The 22432-nt window shown below is 35.1% G+C and overlaps 1 protein-coding gene across 1 annotated transcript; it reads left to right on the top strand.

Moving 5' to 3' along the window:
- Positions 1 to 141: 141 nt before the first annotated feature.
- LOC137924633 (ribosomal protein S6 kinase-like 1) lies at positions 142 to 18764 on the top strand. The gene is made up of 12 exons (XM_068768053.1): positions 142 to 238; positions 3758 to 3928; positions 4960 to 5058; positions 6157 to 6289; positions 7523 to 8242; positions 12939 to 13045; positions 14212 to 14379; positions 15035 to 15595; positions 16808 to 16893; positions 17175 to 17415; positions 18094 to 18189; positions 18566 to 18764. Exons 1-12 carry the CDS (start codon positions 146 to 148, stop codon positions 18692 to 18694), a joined length of 2604 nt encoding a protein of 867 aa, XP_068624154.1. The 5' UTR covers positions 142 to 145; the 3' UTR covers positions 18695 to 18764.
- Positions 18765 to 22432: the final 3668 nt, after the last annotated feature.

Raw genomic sequence — 22432 nt, 5'->3', positions numbered from 1 at the left:
GTATTCTGATAATTGGGTGATTGTGTACTAAACAATTATAATCTTATATACGTTTACACTAAAAATAGTAAATCTCAGTTGAAATAAGTTTGTTGTTATTATAAGTGTTATATTGTTGTAGTTTAGTTATCATTTGGTTGTTAATATGTCTACTAAGGACAAGTGGGTTCGCCGGTTTACTGTAGACGAAACTGCGAAACATAAAAATGGATTTACTATTTACAAAATTACCTCTGTGGTACGTATTAACGAGAAAAAAAGTGACAATTATTTGCTTGGTTTGGCCTTTCCCAAGCTTAAACAAATTGGCAAAATATTTTACAAAATATATCGCCACAATATGTAACATTATCACAACAGCAACAGCAGCAAATAAGGGTCCACAAATCAGGAAATCGCACTTTTAAAATAATCAAAATTGATTCCTTAATTACTACAAAAAAATTTTTTAAAAAATTTATAGATATCCAAAAGAAAATAGCTTATATTTATTACATATTTTACTCGTGTCCAAAATGTGGTCACTTTTATAGATGTTCCATTGTATTAAAACTTTTATGGGAATTTTTGAAACAAACATGTAAATTGAGAGACAAAAAAAATTAAATCGACTTTAAAATATGTCTTGCACAATAATTTGTATTTTCCATACAGTACAAGACAGTATGACTCATTAGGATAGTAATTAAAGATAATAACAAGTTTTACTATATAATTGCTGTTCAAGTACTATAATTAGAAACTGGATATTTAAACATATATCTAAGTGAAATTGAAGTATTGTAATACTGTTTGCTTTAATTTCATCATTAGATTTAGCTTTATATTTGCTTTAAAACTGTTTACGCACATTCTTGATGGATGGCTAGAAGCTGGACTGTTCTTGCCGCTGTTGGCTCCATTGTGTCATTGAGAGAGAGACCTGGTACAGTGCTAAGATCCTAGCGACATGTTCTGGGAGGCTTTCTCACAAAGCATTGACATTAACCTTCACAAACCATACACCTCAACCATATTTCTATCATTTCTGCTTTAGAAACTCTTACCTGAAACAATCTGTATTTGCTCTTAACAGGCCTAAATGCTTCTACAGGCTACAGAAAGATTTCACTGTTATACCTCTCACTCTTACAACTACCCTATACAAATTCACTTTTAATTTATTCCTAGTTATTTCATTGACTAGTTCATAGTCCTTGTTCACCTGAGTTGTGGAGGTTTTTTAGGTTTATTTGTTTATCAAGGAATAGTATGTTATTTTAGTACTACATGTTTCAATGTTCCAAAAAATTGCAATATGTTCTGTCTAGAAGATGTCATCATGTTATTTTAAAGACACACATTGCAACAAGGCAAAAGCCTCCAAAGATTGCTACATTGATTGATCTTGTTTCTTGCACTTCACACATTTTTCAACTGCTCTTGACCTTGACTTGTAAAGAGTTTTTTGTTTGTATCTTGTAAGAAAGACTTGAATTTATTGAACTGTGAAGTTTATACTACCAGCTGTCTTGACAGACTAACTGTGCTTTTGAATCATAAATCAACATAAAATGTCAGCATTGTTATCCCTATAAGAATCAACTGCAGGCTCAGAAGGCAGGTTTGGTGATAAGAGCCAAGGAAAACTTAACAATTGCTCCTTACAAATATAGTTTTATAATGATTGCGCGACAATAATTAGCTTCCTGTGTTAGCATCAACAACATTTAATTCCACACATTAATATCCATATAGTATTCTTGCATAGAATAATAATTTTTATAACAATTGTTAAATTTTAATGTACATATGTATACTTCATGCCATAAATGATCTATTTAATTTTTGAAAACTAAAACTGGGAGTATGCAACTTGTTTTATTTTTGGTATTAACACCTTGTCAGTATCAGTTTTTATAAATTTGGGTGTTTTTACAGAAAAACAACATTATTATAGATATATTAACGGTCTGTAGCGCTTGGGCAGTGACTTGAAATAAAATAATGTAGCAACTAACATTTAATTGAGTATTCCAAATTGTATTGTTAATATGTATAAATTTTAGCTGTGTTTAGCCATAAGAGAAAATTATGTGAGAAAAATTGTAAAAAAATTATAAAACGCTGTTGTGCCTTGCAGCTGGGAGAAGAAAGATCCATATCAAATAGCGGCAACCCTCTCCGAACTGTCTGTGTTTAGTTAAAGCGAAAAATAAATATTGTAAAAAAAACTAGCGATTTAATTAGAATTAAAAAAAATTATAGGTATATTGCGACACAAAGAATCCCAAGCTCCCAAGCAACAAATAGTCCACACTGTCCTTTTTTGAATTATAAATATTGACTGAAGTTATTGGCCTGCCATAGTGCAATAGAACAACATTTAATTCTAGAATAGTAAATACTTTCTAAATGTATGTTTAACTGGAATCCTGTTATCAAATAGTAGGTGAAATTCAAGAAATAGAATCATAGGTATTGTAATTATCAGAATGAGATAGTTAACTAGAGCATACAACCTTTCACCATTTCGAAAAGTGAAATTGTACTTTCACAACTATATTTATTTTTAGATTCACATTTACACATATATGTTAAGCATATGTGAATATGTTTCATAATTAGATGTTGATTATTTAATAATTCAATGTAAAACCCAGATTTTCTCAAATAATATTCATTTTATTTATTTATTTCACAAGTTTGATTCTTGGGATAAATTTTATATAATTCATACTGTGCATTAAATATATAGGTTCACCACTGATCACAAACAAGTTTCGAGAGGATGGGCAGCAGTATCATTAATGTACCATTATAAAACTGTGATTGTGACCCCGCCTACCAAGTGTGGCAATTATGGTTCATCCCCCATAGATATTTTTGAGGGAGGCCTAAACCTTGTGGGTGTCCATCGGCTGAAAGAAGTAGAAGAAGACTTAGTACCATATAGGCATTACCATTCAACACATTTGTTGTCCTTTTCTTGTATTCAATGTCTATAATAAAAGAGTATATATCTACTTGTCATTCTATGGTTTCACCGTGTTGGTGCCAGGTCCATATAGTTATAGGGAGAAGGTACAGGTATTAGAGAAGCCTTCTAATTCATTGACTTTCAATTTCACCGACCAGACTCCTTACCCTTCGTGACCAAATTTTAAGTGTTCCCACCAAGGTTGATTAAGAAGTTCATTCCATGAATGAGCTGAATCACACTCTTGACGGGCGTAGATCTTTATGGTTATTAATTATCTGATATTCTTCTCCACTGGTGGAAGTAGATCCTTAAAATCTTTCTTATAAATTGCAATGCGTTCCTCGCTGTGTTTCTTGGCACTCCTCCACCAACATTCATCCATTGAGATACTTAGTTCATTGACAAGAAAGTTATTTTACAGTTCTTTATTCCGTTTGTAGTTACAACTCTAAGAATTTAATTTCTATTTGTCCTAACCTAACACACTGCCAGTCACTATTTCAAAAACCTATAGAAAATTTGCCTTTGAATCATGTTTTTGATTTTATCAATTAAGAGGGACAATTAGTAAGGAGAGAATCGCTTCACTAATAAATCACGATAAATATAGGCCGGCGTTTTTCAAAAATTGCAGGGCTAGGGTTCAGGACGTGATCAAAAGTAAAGTACTATGCAAATATAGGCATTGGGTCGCACTTTTTTAATACAAAAATAGTCAAAACACTATTGAAGTGTGAATAAGAAGGTTTTACATTATTTAACAATTTATATAAGTTTATGTTTTCTCGTTTCCAGCTGTTCCCATTGGAGTCTCCGGAGGCAGTCACAGTAGTATCAGTGTGGAAGCGATACAGCGATGTGCAAAGACTGCACAGGGGCATGAGGGCCCTCCATTCGGGTTTGCATTTACGGGGCAACTTCCCTATATTGCCAACAAATAGCTACTTTAAACGGTTTCAATTAGAGGTAACCTTTGTACTTACTTTAAAGTTATTGACTTTATTTAAGAACAGTTAGGAAGGAAGTTGGAATTAAAAATGTTAAACTTTTAAACCTATAATTGTATGTTTTTATCATAATGATTACAGTCGTAGGTCTTAGATACTACATGAAGTCTGCAAAGCGATATAAGATCTTTGCAACTCCACAAATATTAGTATGTAGCGGCTTGAGCCTGGAGTAGTCCAGGAAAGCTTGAGCTATTTAAAAGAAAGGCCTTAATCTAGGTACTGTTGGTGCCCTGCCTCGTCGAATCTCTGAATCTGCAAATGCCGTTAAGGAAACCTGTAAATATATGTAATGGTTAGGTTAGGTTTATTGAGAAAAAATTTAAGTTAGGTTTTTTAATGGCCCCTGTTATAGGGTCATATACACCTATAGTACATTCCCCTGACTTAAGTAAGACGTAAGAAAATGTTCACAATACAATTTTCACTAACTTTATTTTCATCTTCATCTTTTATCCTAGGAATTGTCTTCTACATATATTTATTTATTCGTCACATTCTCTTGTATTCCTATCTATACTTTATGTTCCTTTGTTCACCTTCCTCACTTCGCCTTCATTTCCATAGTGCTGCTTTTATTTTTTTTTTCATACTTTTGTTCATTAAAATTTTTTAATTTAGATTTTTATTTATGCTTTGTTAAGTTCTAGCTTTACCCGACTAAGATACATACCTTTTAATTACCTTATTTATTATCTTTTTACAAAACTCCAAGAAGATTTGGCACCTTTCTTCTTCTTACAGCTTGGCAATGTTTCCTGCCTCAATTTTCTCTTTGGCAGTCATTACACTCCGTGCTAAATACTGGACAGCCTGTGACCAGGTGTGCTACGGTCTACCTTAGAGTGACCGATGCACTAGGGACTAGATTTAAGTTTAAACATATGACCTAGATTAGGTTAGGTTAGCGTTTTGCCTAAAATATAGTATCCTACCGGTGCGACCAATATCAAACCACATCTTTTAATGAATATGATACAATTGTTCCAGGTCATACAGGAAAGAGCGAAGTCAATAAAGGTTTTGCTGGAATTTATCGCCGAACATCGGTTGTTATTTACGAGTACTGAATTTGTTAACTTCCTGCAAGTGAGTGTATTTTATAAATACTAAAGAAACAGTCTACTTCAAAGGTTACCAGAGTGGTTCAGGTGGAACGTTGGCGTGGCAAAAAGAAAACTGGCGTTCACAATATGTAAGCGGGGAGTCCACGAAACCTGTTTTCGAAAGGGAAGAACTAAAATATTAATTTGGTTTCAAATATTAATGGCGGTAGTTCAAAAAGTTCGGTGTTACTTGTGGCGTATTTCATATTCTATATTTAGTAGCTGCAAGGCACACTGGAACCAATAACATTTTTAAAGTGGTCTATGCAAAGAAAGCTGTGAGCTTTTCGTCTAGGAAAAAGAAGTTTCTCTTCCTACCCTCAACGATTAAATGGGATTGCACTTCAGGTGCGATGAAGATGCGAGGGGTAGTCATTTTTTAAGGACCAAATCTGCTGCAAGGAGGTGAAAGGGCTGCTTTTCTACGGTTTTTTGGTTACTTAGGGCAGTTAGTTGCCAGATATGGGGGGCTAAGAAGGGACTACTAGAGTACTCGCTCTCTTAGTCTTAATGACGGATTCAAGAGTCATTGGACTTTGCGTGAAGTGGAAAGAATGAGAATTAAGTTGGTCTAGGTTCAAAAGAAGAAGAGGAGGAGCTTTTTCTCCTGAATCAAGACCAGCAAAGGTCACGCCATATAGAGATGACGAAAGAAATGAGGGTTTTAGTTGGTATAAATATACCGTGTTAATAAACATGTTTTTTTTGTTTTAACGTAAATTGTTAATGGCGAAATAATATGGGGTTCATTATGTTTAAACTAACAATTGTAACTGTTTCCAATTAATGCGTTCTTTAGTATTGAGGGATACGACCCGATGAGTAGGAAGTGACATTGGTAGAAAGCAAATATACTTAATGGGGGTCACCATATATTTGGCCCCCGTTGGGGGGCGCACACTAGTAATTATGACACGGACCGTGGTCACAGTGCACTATAGTAACCACACTGTACACTTACACGGGTGTAGTCCCTTTTCGTTGTAACTGGCATACGATCAGCATACATTTTTTAAGATGAACCTTCTTTTTCCGTATCTTCAAACATATAACATAATACTAAATGATAGTCCATTTGTAGACGGGGTACCCAGAGCCTAATCCTCGAGGTGTGATCAACGCAATCAGATCCTCCCTTCACTTACCCATAGAGGAGATACCGCCTCTCGAGTACCAGACGTCTGATGATGAGACTAGAAGTCCAAGTCACAGCGGTGAGTTTTTAAATTGAACGGTCTTCATTTATTTATTATCGTGTGGTGACCACGAGATGGTAGACGCGGCGTGGGTAAAGCCTCCCACGTGGTGGAAGGACGACTTGGTAGCTGGAAGTGACTGGCATGGCGATTTTTAGGGGAGAGCTATGCCCCTAATTGGGTAAAGTAAACATTTGTAAAGTATTATCTAGACGTAAGCAACACATGCATTAAAAATACTCGTTTTTTGCTTGATGCAAGCAAAGGCAATTAATATATGTAAAAAAAAATATTTTTTTTACAAGGATACAGTGAATATATATATTTTTTATATAGGGTGATTGGATACAGGTGGAAAAAAATTAAAATACACCTGTTTATATTGAATTAAATACATAATTATAATTAAACAGAACTGGATGAAAAGCAAAAAGTGTTTATTCTATCATTTGATCTATACAGGGTGATTGGTTTTAGGTGTAAACAGCTTTAACACCAATTTCTAATCCGCCCTATGTAAAGTTATCAATATGACATATGTTGCATTATTTTTTAGAAGGATGTGATAGGCCTATTACTTCTGGCAGTATAAAGTCTGCAGGGACAGAATAAATTTTAAAATGTAGTAATCCAGAATTAAAAACGCATATTGTTACTATATTAAACGTTTTTATTTAGTTCGACCCGTACGGAATTTGTTGATTTGGGTCAAAATTAGAAATTGAAATTTAAGCACCTTCCCGTTGTCAGATTGATCTGAAATTTGGTACACACATTTAATTTAGATGACAATACAATATAATAAATTCAATAACATTATAAATGTAAGATGGCCGCCGATACAAAATGGCGGATTACATATTTTTCCTTAACCCCCTCAATATGGGTATCAAATGAAAGGGCTACATTAGTAAAACACGATGATTATGTCAAAATTTAAAATTCAAGATGGACGCCGTTTCAATATGGCGGACTAGGTACATATTTTTCCACAACCACCACAATATGGGTATCAAAAAACCGTTTAACTTAAAAGTTTTTTACATGTATTTATTATCATTATGTTGTTAATTATTTCTGAAACCATTGTTTTTTTGGATATAGTGTACCAAACATTAATTGACAGGAAATGAACTATACATTCACCTTTGTATAACTTTTACACATATTACCAATCACTCTGTATACATATTAGTAAACTACCAAAGGTAAAGAAGCGGTTTACATGAAATTTTTTTTTATTCCTTTTAGCGAGAACTCCTCAAGAAAATCACAGCAACATGGTCTCTCCAAACCAGGATGATTTGGACATAGCTCAGATACCCATATATGAACCAGCTGATGTGGAAATACGCGAATCTCCCAAAGAGAAAATCTCACAAGCCGACAGCTTCGAATCGATCACCTCAATCGAGAGCATCGGAAGCGATTTTTACGATGAACTCAGCAAAATATCAATAGAAAAGACCAAACCTAGTGTAAAGACCAAGAATGTACTACCTGATCTCATAAACTTTGACGCCCCCTCCACATCCACGTCCTCAAAATTCGAAGACTACCACACTATGAAGACCGTAAATGACGGAGAAACTATTTCCTTAAATTCCACTTGTGATGACTCTCTCTCTAACATCGTACGTGTGAAAGAGATGGAGAATAGTTACGTATTTGAAAGCCCGCTCTTCGATTCATCCTCTCTTTCTAACACTATAGAGAGAGATACAGACGATATGTCGAGCGTTACATCGTCGCGTGTGAAAGAGACGGACTGTGCGTCAGATACAACATCTATATACGAAGGGTTGGTGTCTCTGTCTAGTGTGGGTCGTGGGAAAGAGTCAGAGGATAGTTATGTGTTCGAGGCGGGGTATCTGCTGTCTTTGGGAGCTCGGTGCGAGGATAGCGGGCACTACCGTCGGGCCTTCCACTGCTACCGCGCTGGAATAGAGAAGATGCTGATCGGGGTGCGATGTGAGTATATAACAAAATTACATATAGTAATGTCTTTCTTACAGGCTTCAAGAAAACATTTATTTTTACAAGACAATAATTTCTGACATTGACAAAATCTGTGACAGTTAATTTTGTATATAAAATAATAATATCAATTAAAGTTAAAGGTAGCGGTGGTTTAGCGGTAGAGAACTTAGCCTAGCTATCGTAAGTCGCGGGTTCGATTCCAAGGATGCAATCTTTTATAATTCGTACTTTGTACAAAAATGATATAGGATTGCCAGTGTTCACACAAAAGTTTACAACACTGTGATCGCCATATCTCCTGCCAAGCGCGGCGATTATAGTAAATCCCCCATAGATATGTTTAGGAGAGATCTAAGACTTGTAGTGGGCATCTACGGGTTGAAACGACAAAGGTCAAAGGACATGTTATGAAACACTTTGAGTAAGTGTAAAATAAGGTTTAATAGAAAAGAGGGGAAGAAAATAAGACTTTTCCAAACTCTTATCTTACATCAAGAAAAGCAATAAAAATTGTTACGAAGTGAGTTAAAGCTGAAAATTTTAATATTAAATAAAAAGGTTAATAATACTTATGACCATATTTATGGAACAGTATTGCTTTATACTGTTCCATAAATATGGACAGGCGTTTCATAAAGTACGTGCCAAATTATGAAACACAATTTGAATTTACATTAAACTATTACTAAAGTGAAACCGTTGTACATGACGCGAATGTATTCTGAAGATAATCTTAAGTTTATACGTTAAGTAGTAAAAGTTAAGTACTTTGAGAAGATGAAACAATTTTTTTTATTTTTAATTTAAATACACATGAAGATATTATCTGTGCTTATCGTATCAGGTCACAGAAAGTAGGGCAGTCTTATAAAGGTAATACAAAAGAACGTACAGGTTTTGATAACGAGATTCTTATGTTTAATCAACTAAATTTCACAACAATGACTTTATTTTTTTGGTTGTAAAAATGGAATCCCGTAAAAAAATTATTATGTGTTTACCTATTAAAACTATTAATCTATACAAATAAATAAAATCGGAGTGTCTGTTTGTAATATTAAGATAACAAAATAAAATAATGAAAAATATTTATACGACACATATACCAAATTTACATATTTTTAAATTTTTGCATGTCCGTCTGTTTGTTCCGGCTAATCTCTGAAATGGCTGGACCGATTTTGAAGGGACTTATATTGGTAGAAAGCAGATGTAATAAGGAGTAACTTACGCTAATTTTATTTAAAAAATCCTTAAACGAAAAAACAAATTAAATTAATTAATTTTTGGTTAAATTCCACGCGGACGTAGTCACGGGCACAGCTAGTTTATAATGAGTCGAGAATAATAAATTTGACCAAACTTCTAAATATAAACATACAGATAATGACGGTGATGACATATTTTAATTATTTATTAATCTTTTAGTTATTGTTTCATATGTGTGAATGTTTATCTATCTATCTCCCTAATATCTAATGGTTATAATTTTTGCACACAGCAAATGTTAGTTTTTCGATAAACTATTTGCGATTTAATGCGATAACCTATCGATATGTTTATCTGTGATGTGTTTACGTCTTAATCGGTTCAGTGTCTGTCCATTGCTCGACGGGTATGGACTATATTTATTTGTGCGCTTACATACGCGGCGATCGAAGGGCGTCTGAGGATGGTATGTTTTATATTGTTTTTTTTTTACGCTGTCTAAACAATGATGATGATTATTCTAGAGTATTCCATATTTAAAATATATCGATAATGTATTTTTCGGAGTGAATACCAGATAATAGACAACACAGCTAACACTGTTGTTTATGATACTAAATTAATTTAATAATAATAATTAATCATTTGCTTACAAATATGCGGTTGAACATTTAGCTGAAGGGTTACCATTGTTAGTAACCTTTCCTATATAATGTGAAGACCACCGAAATATCTAACGGAAAGGAGACCGCCGGAAACATAGAATGAATTCCACAATCGAGCGAATCGGGACTGACGGTTAGACATCGAAAAGGTGCACACATACACACACGCACATGCACACACGCACACGTACATACACAGACACACGCACACACACACGCACATTTATATATATATATATATATATATATATTTCTTAAGCAAATTAAGCTTTCAAACCAAAAATGTTTCTTTCTAACGTGTCCTGTATAAAGGAACAATAAAACACAGGTAACCAACCTATGCTCTCCGATGTTGTGTGTGATTCGAAATCGCCTTTCGTCTCTACCTTTCATCGTGAAAGACGATGTCGAGTTGAAGGTCCGTTCGTTGTTACAATTTACTAGAATATAAAGTTTCCACGCTAATTTATGACGTTGCGAACGTCATGTTAAAACGGTTCATACTAAATAGGTTAATATAAGTATACAGGAAAACTCCTTTTGACAACATCATCTATTATCTACTTACTGATATTCTTTTTAGCCCATAGATGTCCATTGCAAGACTTAGGATTAACCACCACATAGTGGGCGGCCTAAATCGTGGTCGCTACTCTAAAACCTTAGATCAGTGATTCCCAAAGTGGTCTATATCGACCCCTAGGGGTCTATGACAAGCAAGGGGTCTACGTCAGCGAAAAAAAATTTGGGGGTCCATGAAACGAAAATGGGGATCCACGATAGTGGATCTCAACACATACACTGATAGTACCTATTTACTTGCATCATACTATCTTATAATATCTAAACATTTACATTATTTATAAAAAAATTATCATATATGTTTATAAAATTGTGTAAGTTGTAGGATGTTGGACATCAAGAACCGAGGAGATTTAAAATTAACCCTTACAAAATTGACGCCAAATGTTGATAACTTATTATTAAAGCATTGGTCGCAAACACGGTTTATTCTTCTCGCTAAAAATATTGACTTATTGCTTATGTTATATTATTCATAGTTTATTTTATGTTTATTTAATGTTACGTATATTTTACATAACAGATACAAAATTTTATTTCGAGTAGTTTTAATTTAAATTCAATTAATAAATGTATAAATTAACATGTGTTTTTACTTTAAGTTTTTAACACTAAACTTCACTACAGTTAGAAATTTACAGGAAATCAATATCAGGTAAGTAGGGGGTCTACCCAACACGGAAAAACATGGCAAGGGGTCTACGACACAAAAAAGTTTGGGGAACTCTGCCTTAGACCAACGGTCTTACTGCCATTTCAAACGAGCAATTTTAACTAATAATATTCATAAAATTGTTCGTTTTAGATGCCTATTGCTTGGATATTTATACTATTAATCATGGTTTCATAGACTCATTAAGACTAGGGGCCACTCGGGCAAACCATGAACTGATGGCGGGCCGACCGCCAGAAGTATAGGTAAATAAAGAATTGATAATAATTAGAATTCAATATTTTTCGAATTTACGAGAGTAATATTTTTGCTGTCGGCGGGCCACCAGTATTCGACCGGCGGGCCGCATTTTGTGCATACATGCCATAAAGTATATCTATCACTTGACAAGGCTTTGTCATCAAAAAATTACCACGATATGTATGAAAAAGACGCTTGCGTGCGTATAAATAATTAATTAAAACGACATGATTTTTTAATCACCAATTAATGCAGTGATAAAGGATAGTGTAATAACAAGTATTACACGCATCACGTTTGATCGTAATGATAATATTGTATTTTTATAGATAACATGTGCGAAATACCCAAACTACAAATACAGAATGATTGTTTTTTATAAGGTTCTATATTTCACAGACAGCGGCGTCTTTCCTTTATTATTACTATTATGTTTAATATTTACTTTACAGTGCTTGTCTCTTAAATCGTAAACTATATCAAACTAAGTTAAAGTTAACTAATTAATATGAGTTTTTTTTTTAAATTATTAGTATCTTGTTTTTTTTTAAAGACGCCCTAGCATGCCTTAGCGTCGAATTTAACAAAAAATATTTAGTTTTTTTTTTTCGTTGAAGGATTTTTCTAAAATGAAAGTAGCCTAAATTACTCCTTATTACATCCTGCCAGTATATGTACCGTCAATATCGTTCCAGCCATTTCAGAGATTAGCGGTAACAAACAGATAGACAAAATTAAAAAAAAATAGTGATTTTGGTACAGAATCGTATATATTTATTCATATGCATTAAGTAAAAAACTGTTATTTTTTACTTCATGCATATGATTTTAATATTACAAAGAGACAATTTTATTTACTTGTATAGATAATTATTAATAGAGATCAGGTATTTTTATCAATGTTTATACAAAGTTGTAAGTTTGGATTATTGTAGAAAGCACTTTTGTATCGAATAAATCCTGGAATGAGAATGACGCTGTGAGATGTAAGGGGTGATGCTATTCAAAATTCTATATTTTAATATGCTGCTCGTGTTGGCATGCATGTGAATTTAAAAATAAAACATTGATCGAACCTTAAATACTAAACTATCTAAAACTATGTGTTGGCTTACTATGGATAGCACTTTTGTATTGAAAGCAATCATGCTAATGAGAGAATGAAACGCAAAAGTAATGTTTGTAAGTAAATAACTAAAGCTATAGTGAAATGTTTAAAGAAATATGGAGAACTAAGGATGCAACAAAGTGAAACTAATGCATATGCTAGTCTTTTCCATATTTATTTAGCATTAACCGATCACCCCGTATATTTCAGCGGACACAGACGCTCAGCGGCGTGGCATCATAAAGCAGAAGATAAGCAAGTACCTGTCGTATGCGGAGACTATTTACAAGAGTCACCTCTGCGATGTTGACGAGAATGTGAGTAGTCTCTTGTTCTATCTCTGTTATTAAAGTCAAATATAAACCAGGCTTTCATGGAAGTACAGCCCCATTCGCACCGGGGATGATAGGCACTCCTCCTAGAACGTGTTGCTAGAATCATCAATCAGTTTGGTATGTGATTCCAGGGTTGTTGTTTTTTATTTATTTATTTATTTAATATGCTTTATTGTACACTCTATGATACATTCAAATAGTTTCATAATAATAAACAAAAGAGTACAATGGGCGGTTTTATCACACAAGGCAATCTCTTATAGAAAAACATAGTATGGAAAAGGTAGAAGTATAAATAATAGGCAGGTAACATGTACAAAATATACATATGTACAGACACACAAATATATAAACTAACATACATAAAAGTTCAACATTTCAAACACAACAATCCTCTTTCTTGCGGCATATTTACAATTAAATTTCACGACACTTTATAAAGTATGTCAGTGTTCGGCGGTATTGCTTCATCTACTAAGGTAGATGAAGAGAATGTTCTACTTTGATTACGAAATCTAGATGGGGAAGTGAATGAAAGAAGGCAGCGTCGCCTTCCTTATAGGCACCGATATATATCACCCTGTATTCCTAGAATTCTCCAAAAGACTAGTACAATATAAAATAGAACAGAATAAAACTCAGAAGTAAGTCAAAGAAGGCCGAGCGAGATTCCAAGCTGAAAACGAATAAAGCAATATAGGTATAGTAAATAAACAAGATAATAAAATAGCTAGAATTGTATAAAATTAAAACTACAAATAATTGAGTCGAAATTGTGATTATATAACAAACTATGATAATGTAGCAAACTGGTCTAGAAATGAAGATGATGGAAGGAAGGTGTTGATTTGAATGTGAAGAAAGAGATTGTTTAGAGCAGAAGGAAATTGTAATAAAAGAGATGGTGAAGGATAAAAGAAGAAAGTGAAATATGCAGAAGTGTTTACTCGAGTTGTAACGTCCCTGAACCACACAGCAGGGGCGGACGAGAGGTCCCCCAAAAAAAGGAGGGGGGCAAAATAGGGCATTGAGTGTGGTTTGGACCTGATCGAACCAACGTATGGAATTTTCATGTTGACACCGTTTTTCCTAAGACTGAATAATGGATTTCCTCATTCCGAATTCCTAACCGATTGGTGGTTTTCCAGGTGCTATCGGAGCCCGAGGAGTCAGCGTGCCCATCGCTATGCCCCCCACCAATCTCCATGCTGCGAAGACCTTACGAGGACTTGGCGCTGTACCGTGTACTTGATATCCTCGGATCCAGCGTCATGCTTGTGCTGCATAGGACTGAACAGACCTGCTACGCGATGAAGGTTTGTTATATTCTTCTCTCTCTTGTTGCTTAACTTGTCGTTAACAAGAGATTTAATCTATTGTATTTAGAATAAAGCTTCGGTGTGTCTAGCGAATTAACAAGTTGAAGTAGCAGTGGGTAGGCTATATAACGCGCGTAACAACAGCCTTAAGGTTTTTTTTGAACATTATAAATTCATCGGGAGACAGTGGATGCAGGCCATTTATTAAAAACTTTTGGAGCCAGCGCCCAGCAACAGATTTCCTGCGTTTGAAATAAAGATGGACGCTTTCTTACTTTCTGAACAGTTATATTCACTTAATCAATGTGAACGCAGCTTTCTAATTTGGTATATTACTATTTTATTAATGCGATCTTGACCTTATTTGCAAAGTTTGTAGCCGTGGTGATGATGTGATGATAATGATATAATATTCCATTTTCTTCATCAAATAAGCTCATCGCATCTGCGCGGCCTGCCTCTTCCACTCATGTAGGATTTTGAAAAGTCTTATATGTAATATTGTTGACATATTTCTATCAATTGAGCATTTTATCTTATTCTTACGTTATCTCTCAACAGTCTCTCAATTACGATATAAATATTATATACACGATATAATATTATATAGTCTAAATATAGAACACAAAACTACATTCAAGTTTTGTTTTAGGTCATAAGAAAAATTCCTCACAACTTAACTGAATTCGACGATTATTTTATGCAAAGAACAAATGAAACCAGACAGCCCATCTTGCCCACTCTTATCCCATACATGGTGCCATTGCACGCGTACATAGAGACGAACAGTCTAATATTTTTGATACTCTCATATGCTCCCGGAAAGAAACTCTTCGATTACATCAAAGATTACGCAAAATCTCTACCAACTACTCCGAATAGAGAGGTCAATTTAGAAAACGTGTTTACGGAGCCTTCGAAATCTAAGTCAATCGATATCATCAATGACAATATTGACGAAGTTGACTGTGTGCAAGTGACAAAGGTACAAGACGTAAATGAAAACGTACACGTGGACGTTAGTCTGGACAACGATCTGACCGTAAATCAGTTGGTGATAAACTCGCAGAAGTTACTGCAGAACGTCGACAAGGCACTAACGGATCTACCGAAAGTAGAAAATAAAGAATCAATAGAAGATACAAAAGTAAAAGAGAAGATTACTCGGAGAATGGAGATGGAGAGATCAATTGAAACGCCACTCATAAACAGGGTAAGTGAAGGTTTTTTATTACAGGTTAGATTGCTCATTGGTATATTTAAAGGGGTGAATGTATGGCTTATTTATTGTCAATTAATTTTGTACACCCTATATAATAATCAATAATATAGGAAATAATAAACAACGAAGTGATAATATAGGAAAGGAATAATTTTCGAAAATAGGTGTAAAAACTTTTTGTTGACAAATGAGCTATACATACATCTTTCTTATTAGTTTTTTCTATAACCAATCACCATGTATAGATCGAATGATGGAATAAACACTACTACTCAGCAGTTCTAGTTATAACTATATTCCACTGTGTGTTTGGCACTAATCGGTGTAACATAACTCCTGAAGATGCCCCGTGGAGGGGTGAAACACGTGTTGAGTGATTTAACGGTGGTAGTTGTGTAATTCGCATTGTTTGCCGCATGCGCATTTATCAGCGGGCTGGCGGGCGGTGCACTTTGTTGCACGAATACCACTGCATGTGCGGAAGTGGCTAAATATTGGATAATTACTTAGGATGGACTTCCGCGAAATAACGCCTGATTCCATTAAATATTTATAACTATATATTTTAATGCAATCTGTTTTATCTTCTTCAATATCCCTCTTTTTCTTCTTGTTTTCCGTCACGATGAGCAGTCGGAACTGTTCGCATCCAGCGACTTCCGGGTCCACATAGTGGGGGGCCTACCCACTCCGCGTCTATCGGCTCGTAATCGCCACTCGAGAACCTTCAGGTCTCACTGCCATTTTAGACGAGCAATTCTTCAATAACCCTCAGTGCCTTTAAATGCAAGTTTGCGATAAATATGTGTTACCTATGGTGACTTGTAGTCAAACGTGGTGTCTCACTCTTGACGTTATTGGGAAGATCACGTCTGCTTAACGAGAGATGGAGGGAGAAGATTATGAGATATATAGACGTAAGAACGTAACAGACAGTCCAGCGGATTTGCAAATTTAGGGGCAATGGAAGGCTAGGAAGTGCGTAGAATGAAATGCCTCTAGGGTTTTAAGGTTGTAGAGCTGTGACCAGGGAGAGGCAATCGCTAGGACACACATGGTGTGTAGATGACCTTTTTAAGGTCGTCTCCAACCGCTGCCATTGTGATATGGTCCTTCATAGTGTAGCTAGCAGTGAACGTTCTATAGCTGAAGTGATAATAGTGAAGGGCTATGAATGGGAGATTGAGTACATGTGTCGCACAGGCGGTACCGGGGGGCGCAGCGTGTTGCTGGGCAGCACAACTTTTAGCAGCTATCGACGGCCTGCACAACTGCGGCGTGGTCTGCAGGTGAGCTGTGAAAACATTGATATATTTATTAAACTGAAATATTTCTATATTTAATATGCAGGGTGACCAAATCATGCTATATATAACAGTTAAATTTCTTTATTCATGGAGTACATGTTCCATAAACACGCCGCAAATACGGAAAGGTAACTTATATGGGATTATAATAGATACGTTCCAAGATAATAAAATTAATAAAAAAAATCAATATAATTGTAGTTTTTAAAACATTTTAATTAATTATCTCAAGGTTTAAACAATGGTCAAAATTCGCCCACCAGGGATCTCAATCCGAGGAACATACTCCTGGGTGAGAAGGGTCAGATCATACTGACCTACTTCATCTTCTACTCGGGGCTTGATATGGCGCTAGCAAAGACGAAGAGTAAACGGGGCGAGGTGGACATGTACGTGGCGCCAGAGCTCTACAGCGATACGTTCGTCCGGGCCGAGCGCGAGGACGAGAGGACCTGCGACTTCTGGAGCTACGGTGCGATACTATACGAGCTGCTGTGCGGCGTGGTGAGTGCTACAGGTCTATTTATATCTTGCCACTGGTAGCTGGCAGTTAAATAATTTATTAAGCGTAGTGAATTAACATACTAGTGGTTGATGTTCCGTCTGGAACAATCCGTGATTGGTAGTTATATGTTCCAAATTTGTGATTACGACATAGAGTTTGCTGTAATATGTTCCATCTAATGAGAATATAAGCGGATATCGCAGTTATAATTTCCATTTTTTTAGGAGAATAACTGGAGGCTCACGTTTACACATTCCATCTGGTGTGATTACAAGGATTAAATGATGTGATTGCAATCAGAGTGCTTATTTTAATATTCCATCTATTGCGAGAATAATTGGGGGCTTGTATTTATTTATTCCATCTGGTACAAGTACGAAGAGAGCATGCAGTTCCATCTAGTGTGAACACGACCATGGTTCTCAGTTTAATGTTCCATCTTGTGTGATTATGACCAGGGTTAAATTATATGTTCCACTAAGCCATGAGTCTTACGTTAGAGCAGTGAATTGTTCCATCAGAGGGCGTGTAATAAATATGGCTTGCTTACATGAATAGATTAGATGTATAGTAAAATGAAGATTAAATTACAAATAAAATCACTGTGTCTCAATATAAATGAACTATAGAAGATAATTAAAAAGTCTGCCATCTAAAAGAAAATGATCTTCTTTCAGCCGCTGTCCTACCACCATCGCAGCGTGTTCACAAGTCACACCATACTGCATCTGCCTGAAGGATTATCTATAGAAGTGCAGTCTCTTCTTACCCAGGTACATTTTCTTCTTGAAATTCTTTATTATGTCTTTTCCTAGTTCAGAGGTTTTTTGAGTTATTTCTCTCATATACTATTATTGAGTTGGTACTGGTGGAACTCGCTTCAGTCGCTGAGCTTCTCAAACTATTATGTGCCATTGATAGATGAAACAGACATTTTAATTCTTGACTATAGATAGCAGATAAACTTTGAGGGGAAGGGGGTGGGATCCTAAAGAATTTTGTACCATTTTTTTGTCACGCCATCGTAGACTGCCGTCGATTCTTCTGTGGTCTCATGAGTCATCAGTCTCATGGTTATGAGTCCACCTGGACTACTCGAGCAAGCTATGGCTATCAGGCAAAGATAAATAAGGTAATTTTCCATTACAGTTGCTGACATACGAACCCTCGCAAAGGTTGGGAGGTGGTAAAGATGGGATCGAGGAGATCAAACAGCATCCATATTTCCGAGGCGTCGACTGGCCTCAGGTGTACAGGGCTTGGTCAGTACCGCGATGAACCTCTACGAACGCTGACACATCCAGATCCTCGAAGGTGTCAGACTTGTGTTCTTGTAACAATATTCATGAAGGTTACATGTGTAGGTCACAGTGCAGCCTGAATTATACAGGGTGATTGATTATAGGCGTAAAATCTTTAAATGGGTAAATGTGTAGCTGATATGAGCAGCGATGGCTCAGTAATATAGGTGCTTTTGGGCTGAAAAGACGATAAATGAACGATATCTCATTTTTCGAACACCCTATACAAAATTAGCGTTTTCAAAATTCGTATTACTAAATATTAAAGTTAATTATTGATTACTGTCTGTCTGCAGATTTTGTATTTGAGTTATTGTATTATCGTATTCACTTAGAAAAAAATAAATTAATGTGACAAATATTGCAGCGATCACTTTATAAATATTGAAGATAGGTGTAAAAGTTTTTACATCTTTAACCAATCATCCTGTATAACATAGCCATTCTAAGGCATGCATCTACCATCTTTTAAAGGTCATTTTACAGACTTAATACATATATACAGTATAATACGTATGTCATTAGTAATGAAATGTTCATGTATTATGTCATTTACACGAGTTATAGCTTCGATATCAAGCGAACAGTGGTTTATTTGTACAACCCTCAAGGATAGGTTTGTTGCAGTCTTGAATGTATGATTTATTTTCTTTTCAATTATATTAATGTCATCTAGTAACGTCTTACACAATTCGCCGGAATGGCCTTCGAATTCTGTATGACGTAATTACACAGAAAACTCACTAGATGGCGCTAATTTACAAAATAGGTGTCGATAAAACAGCATTCTGTTGCAAGAGATGCAACTAGATGGCGTTTTTCTCAACTCAGCAATCCCTGATTTTTACCCCAAAAGTTCTCTATGAAAAGACTTGATTCCCAACTGTGGGAAAATTGAAAGACTAATGACATTGACATTAAATGGATACACGTGTCATATATTCGTTACTACGAAAATCGCCATCAGTATTATCAGTACAGTACCGAATTTAAAGATTAATATATAGATATATGTTATTCGGATGCATATATCTCTATAGTTCGTTTGTAAAATTGAACGGGGTGGGCAACCTTTTTAATTAACGAATCAACTTATATTTTAAATTTTTTTAGGCCACGCATGAAGTAACATTTATTACTAATTTACAAAATGGTAGTATGAACATTAATACACACATACATATTTTTATGTTCTATTCATAAATTTTAATGCGAAATGAAAACAAACAAGAAGATAAAAAAAAACAAAATTACTTGAAATTTTTAATCAGGAACTTGGGGCAGTTTTTGCGATACAAGGTGATCAATATTAGTCGAGATTATTGAGATAGATATACATTAGAATTCAACGTTTTTTAGGGGCCCACTTCTTTTTGGGTACCTCTCGTTCAACCCCATATGTGGGACAGGAACTTGTTTTACAAAGGCTTAATATATTTCTTTGTATTAGCAACGTTTCCATTGATAGAGTTTTGAACGATAAATTCTTAACGCAGACTAATTATGAATCATTTTTTAAATATGGAAGCGACTTCAATGAGTATATTAACGAAATAAACTATTTTATATATATGAAAACTTTCTTTACTTGATTCAAACTTATAGTGCTACCGATACCGCTGTACCGCGCCTAGGGATATGCATTCGCGACGGGTAGGGGGGGAGTACTGGCAGCTCCACTTCGTCAATACGTCATCAATTCTCACTATGGTTACTCTCATACTTTTTGCCCTCCCCTTGCCGTGTTTTACTAAGGCGAGGTACAGCAGTTTCGGTAGGTCTATAGATAAATATGTATCCGAATGACCAATCTCTGATAATATATATCACCGAGAGCTTAGTATTTTAGTTTTAAATAGGTTATTAATATTTATATATATGTAGTGTTTTGAGTCGTAGAATTGTGCAGACATCACATGTAGTTTATGGTTGCGGGTTCGAAATTGACACTGCTACCAGAATGAAGTAATAAAGCACCTAGCACTACCCATCAGTGGGATCAAAGTTAAATGTAACGGATAATTTTAAATTATATCAACCTAGTCGAAATACTATTAAGATAATATTTAAATGTAATATAATGCATTAAGTTTTATAAGCAGTGATTGGAATAGGCACATCTATTTGTACTTCTAACGTATCATATCGTGGATATGCCTTTTAAGTACGGGGTATATCCATGTTATATACATTCCAGAATCCTGAAGGTGTGTCCATAATATATCTTCCATTTATTAAAAACATTAAAATGCAATAGATACTATGATCAGAAAAACTCCGCTAAAATAGCAGCCTTTTCAAAGCCACGAGGATTCCAAACGCACCTGCTTTGAGATGAGCCCACAATAAACTCAGACCTGTTTTTTAGAGGTCACTTTTACAGTGTCTGCATCTTTCAATTTAAAGCCACGTAAATTCCTAACGCGTTCTGTTCGGAAATGCGCCCACAGTAAAATCAGGCCGGTATTTGTGGACATTTTACAATATCTGCATTTTTCAATTTAATGCCACGAAACTTCCAAACTCGTCCTTTTCTGAGACGCGCTCACTTTAAACTCAGGTCGGTTTTTTGTGGTCACTTTTACAATGTCTGCATCTTTCAATTTAAAGTCATGAAAATTCTAAACTCGTCCTATTTTGAGATGCGCCCATATTAAACTCAGACCGGTTTCTTTGTGGTCAATTTTATAATATCTGCATCTTTCAATTTAAAGCCACAAACATTCCAAGCTCGTCCTATTCTGAGATGCGCCCACATTAAACTCAGACCGGTTTTATTGTGGTCACTTTTATAATATCATGCATCTTTTATTTCAATGCCATGAGGGTACCAAACTTCGTAATTTATGAAGAGCCCACCGTAAACTCAGATGGGTTTTTTTGTGGTTAATTTTATAATATCTTTCAACATAAATCTACGATAACTTCAAAGGCAATCTGGTCCAGTTTTTTTTGGAGGCAATTGTAATTGTTTGCATTCATATATAGTTCACACTTTGTGCATTAATTATGTAAGATTGCTACTGCTCTTAAATTTCTTAATAATGAGTGGTAGCGTTCTCTGCGTATTGTGGTAATACCACACGAACCTCAACCCGCCAGGCAAGCGTGGTGGTTTTGGCATATCCTTCCATGGTATATCTTTCCGGAAAGCCTTTAGGCATAGACTATAGTCATATACTATATATTGATTAATGTAAATAGTTCCAACTATTCCGATCACAGCATAATTAGTATATTTATATGTGGGTAGTACAATAATTTGTATATGTCATATGTATGGGTAAGGGATCTCAAAACAGTCATGTTGTTATTTAGTTGATATGATTTTTATTATATTGTGACGTCGAAAATTTTTGTAAATTATTGTTTAAATTCTAAATTGTTTTTTTTTTATTGGCCATATAAGTAACATATATCATACAAATGGCTTTTTTGAGTCTGTATTTTAGATTTAAAAGTACTCTATGTTGTAAATCTAGAAACGTTGAACGCGTTCGACTGTCTAAGTTAGACTTACCGGAACAGATGTACCTTGCGGAAGGCATTAAAGCGGTACAGCAGTTCCGGTCAGACTAAAATAAAGTCCCTGTGGTAGATTTCAAGCTTAATTCATGTGAAATAGCCTAGGCCATAGGTTCAAAAACTTTTTTTTAACGGATTTGTGGAGAGGCAGAAATCACGAATTATTAGTTTTCGAGGTAAAAAAAATTAA

Source organism: Battus philenor, unplaced genomic scaffold (genome assembly GCF_028537555.1).
Source record: "Battus philenor isolate CCGP_79_NKW_IND1 unplaced genomic scaffold, ilBatPhil1.0.hap1 SCAF_24, whole genome shotgun sequence".
NCBI lineage: Eukaryota > Metazoa > Arthropoda > Insecta > Lepidoptera > Papilionidae > Battus > Battus philenor.
The sequence above is the reverse complement of the archived record's forward strand: the minus strand, read 5'-3'. Positions and strand labels throughout refer to the sequence as shown.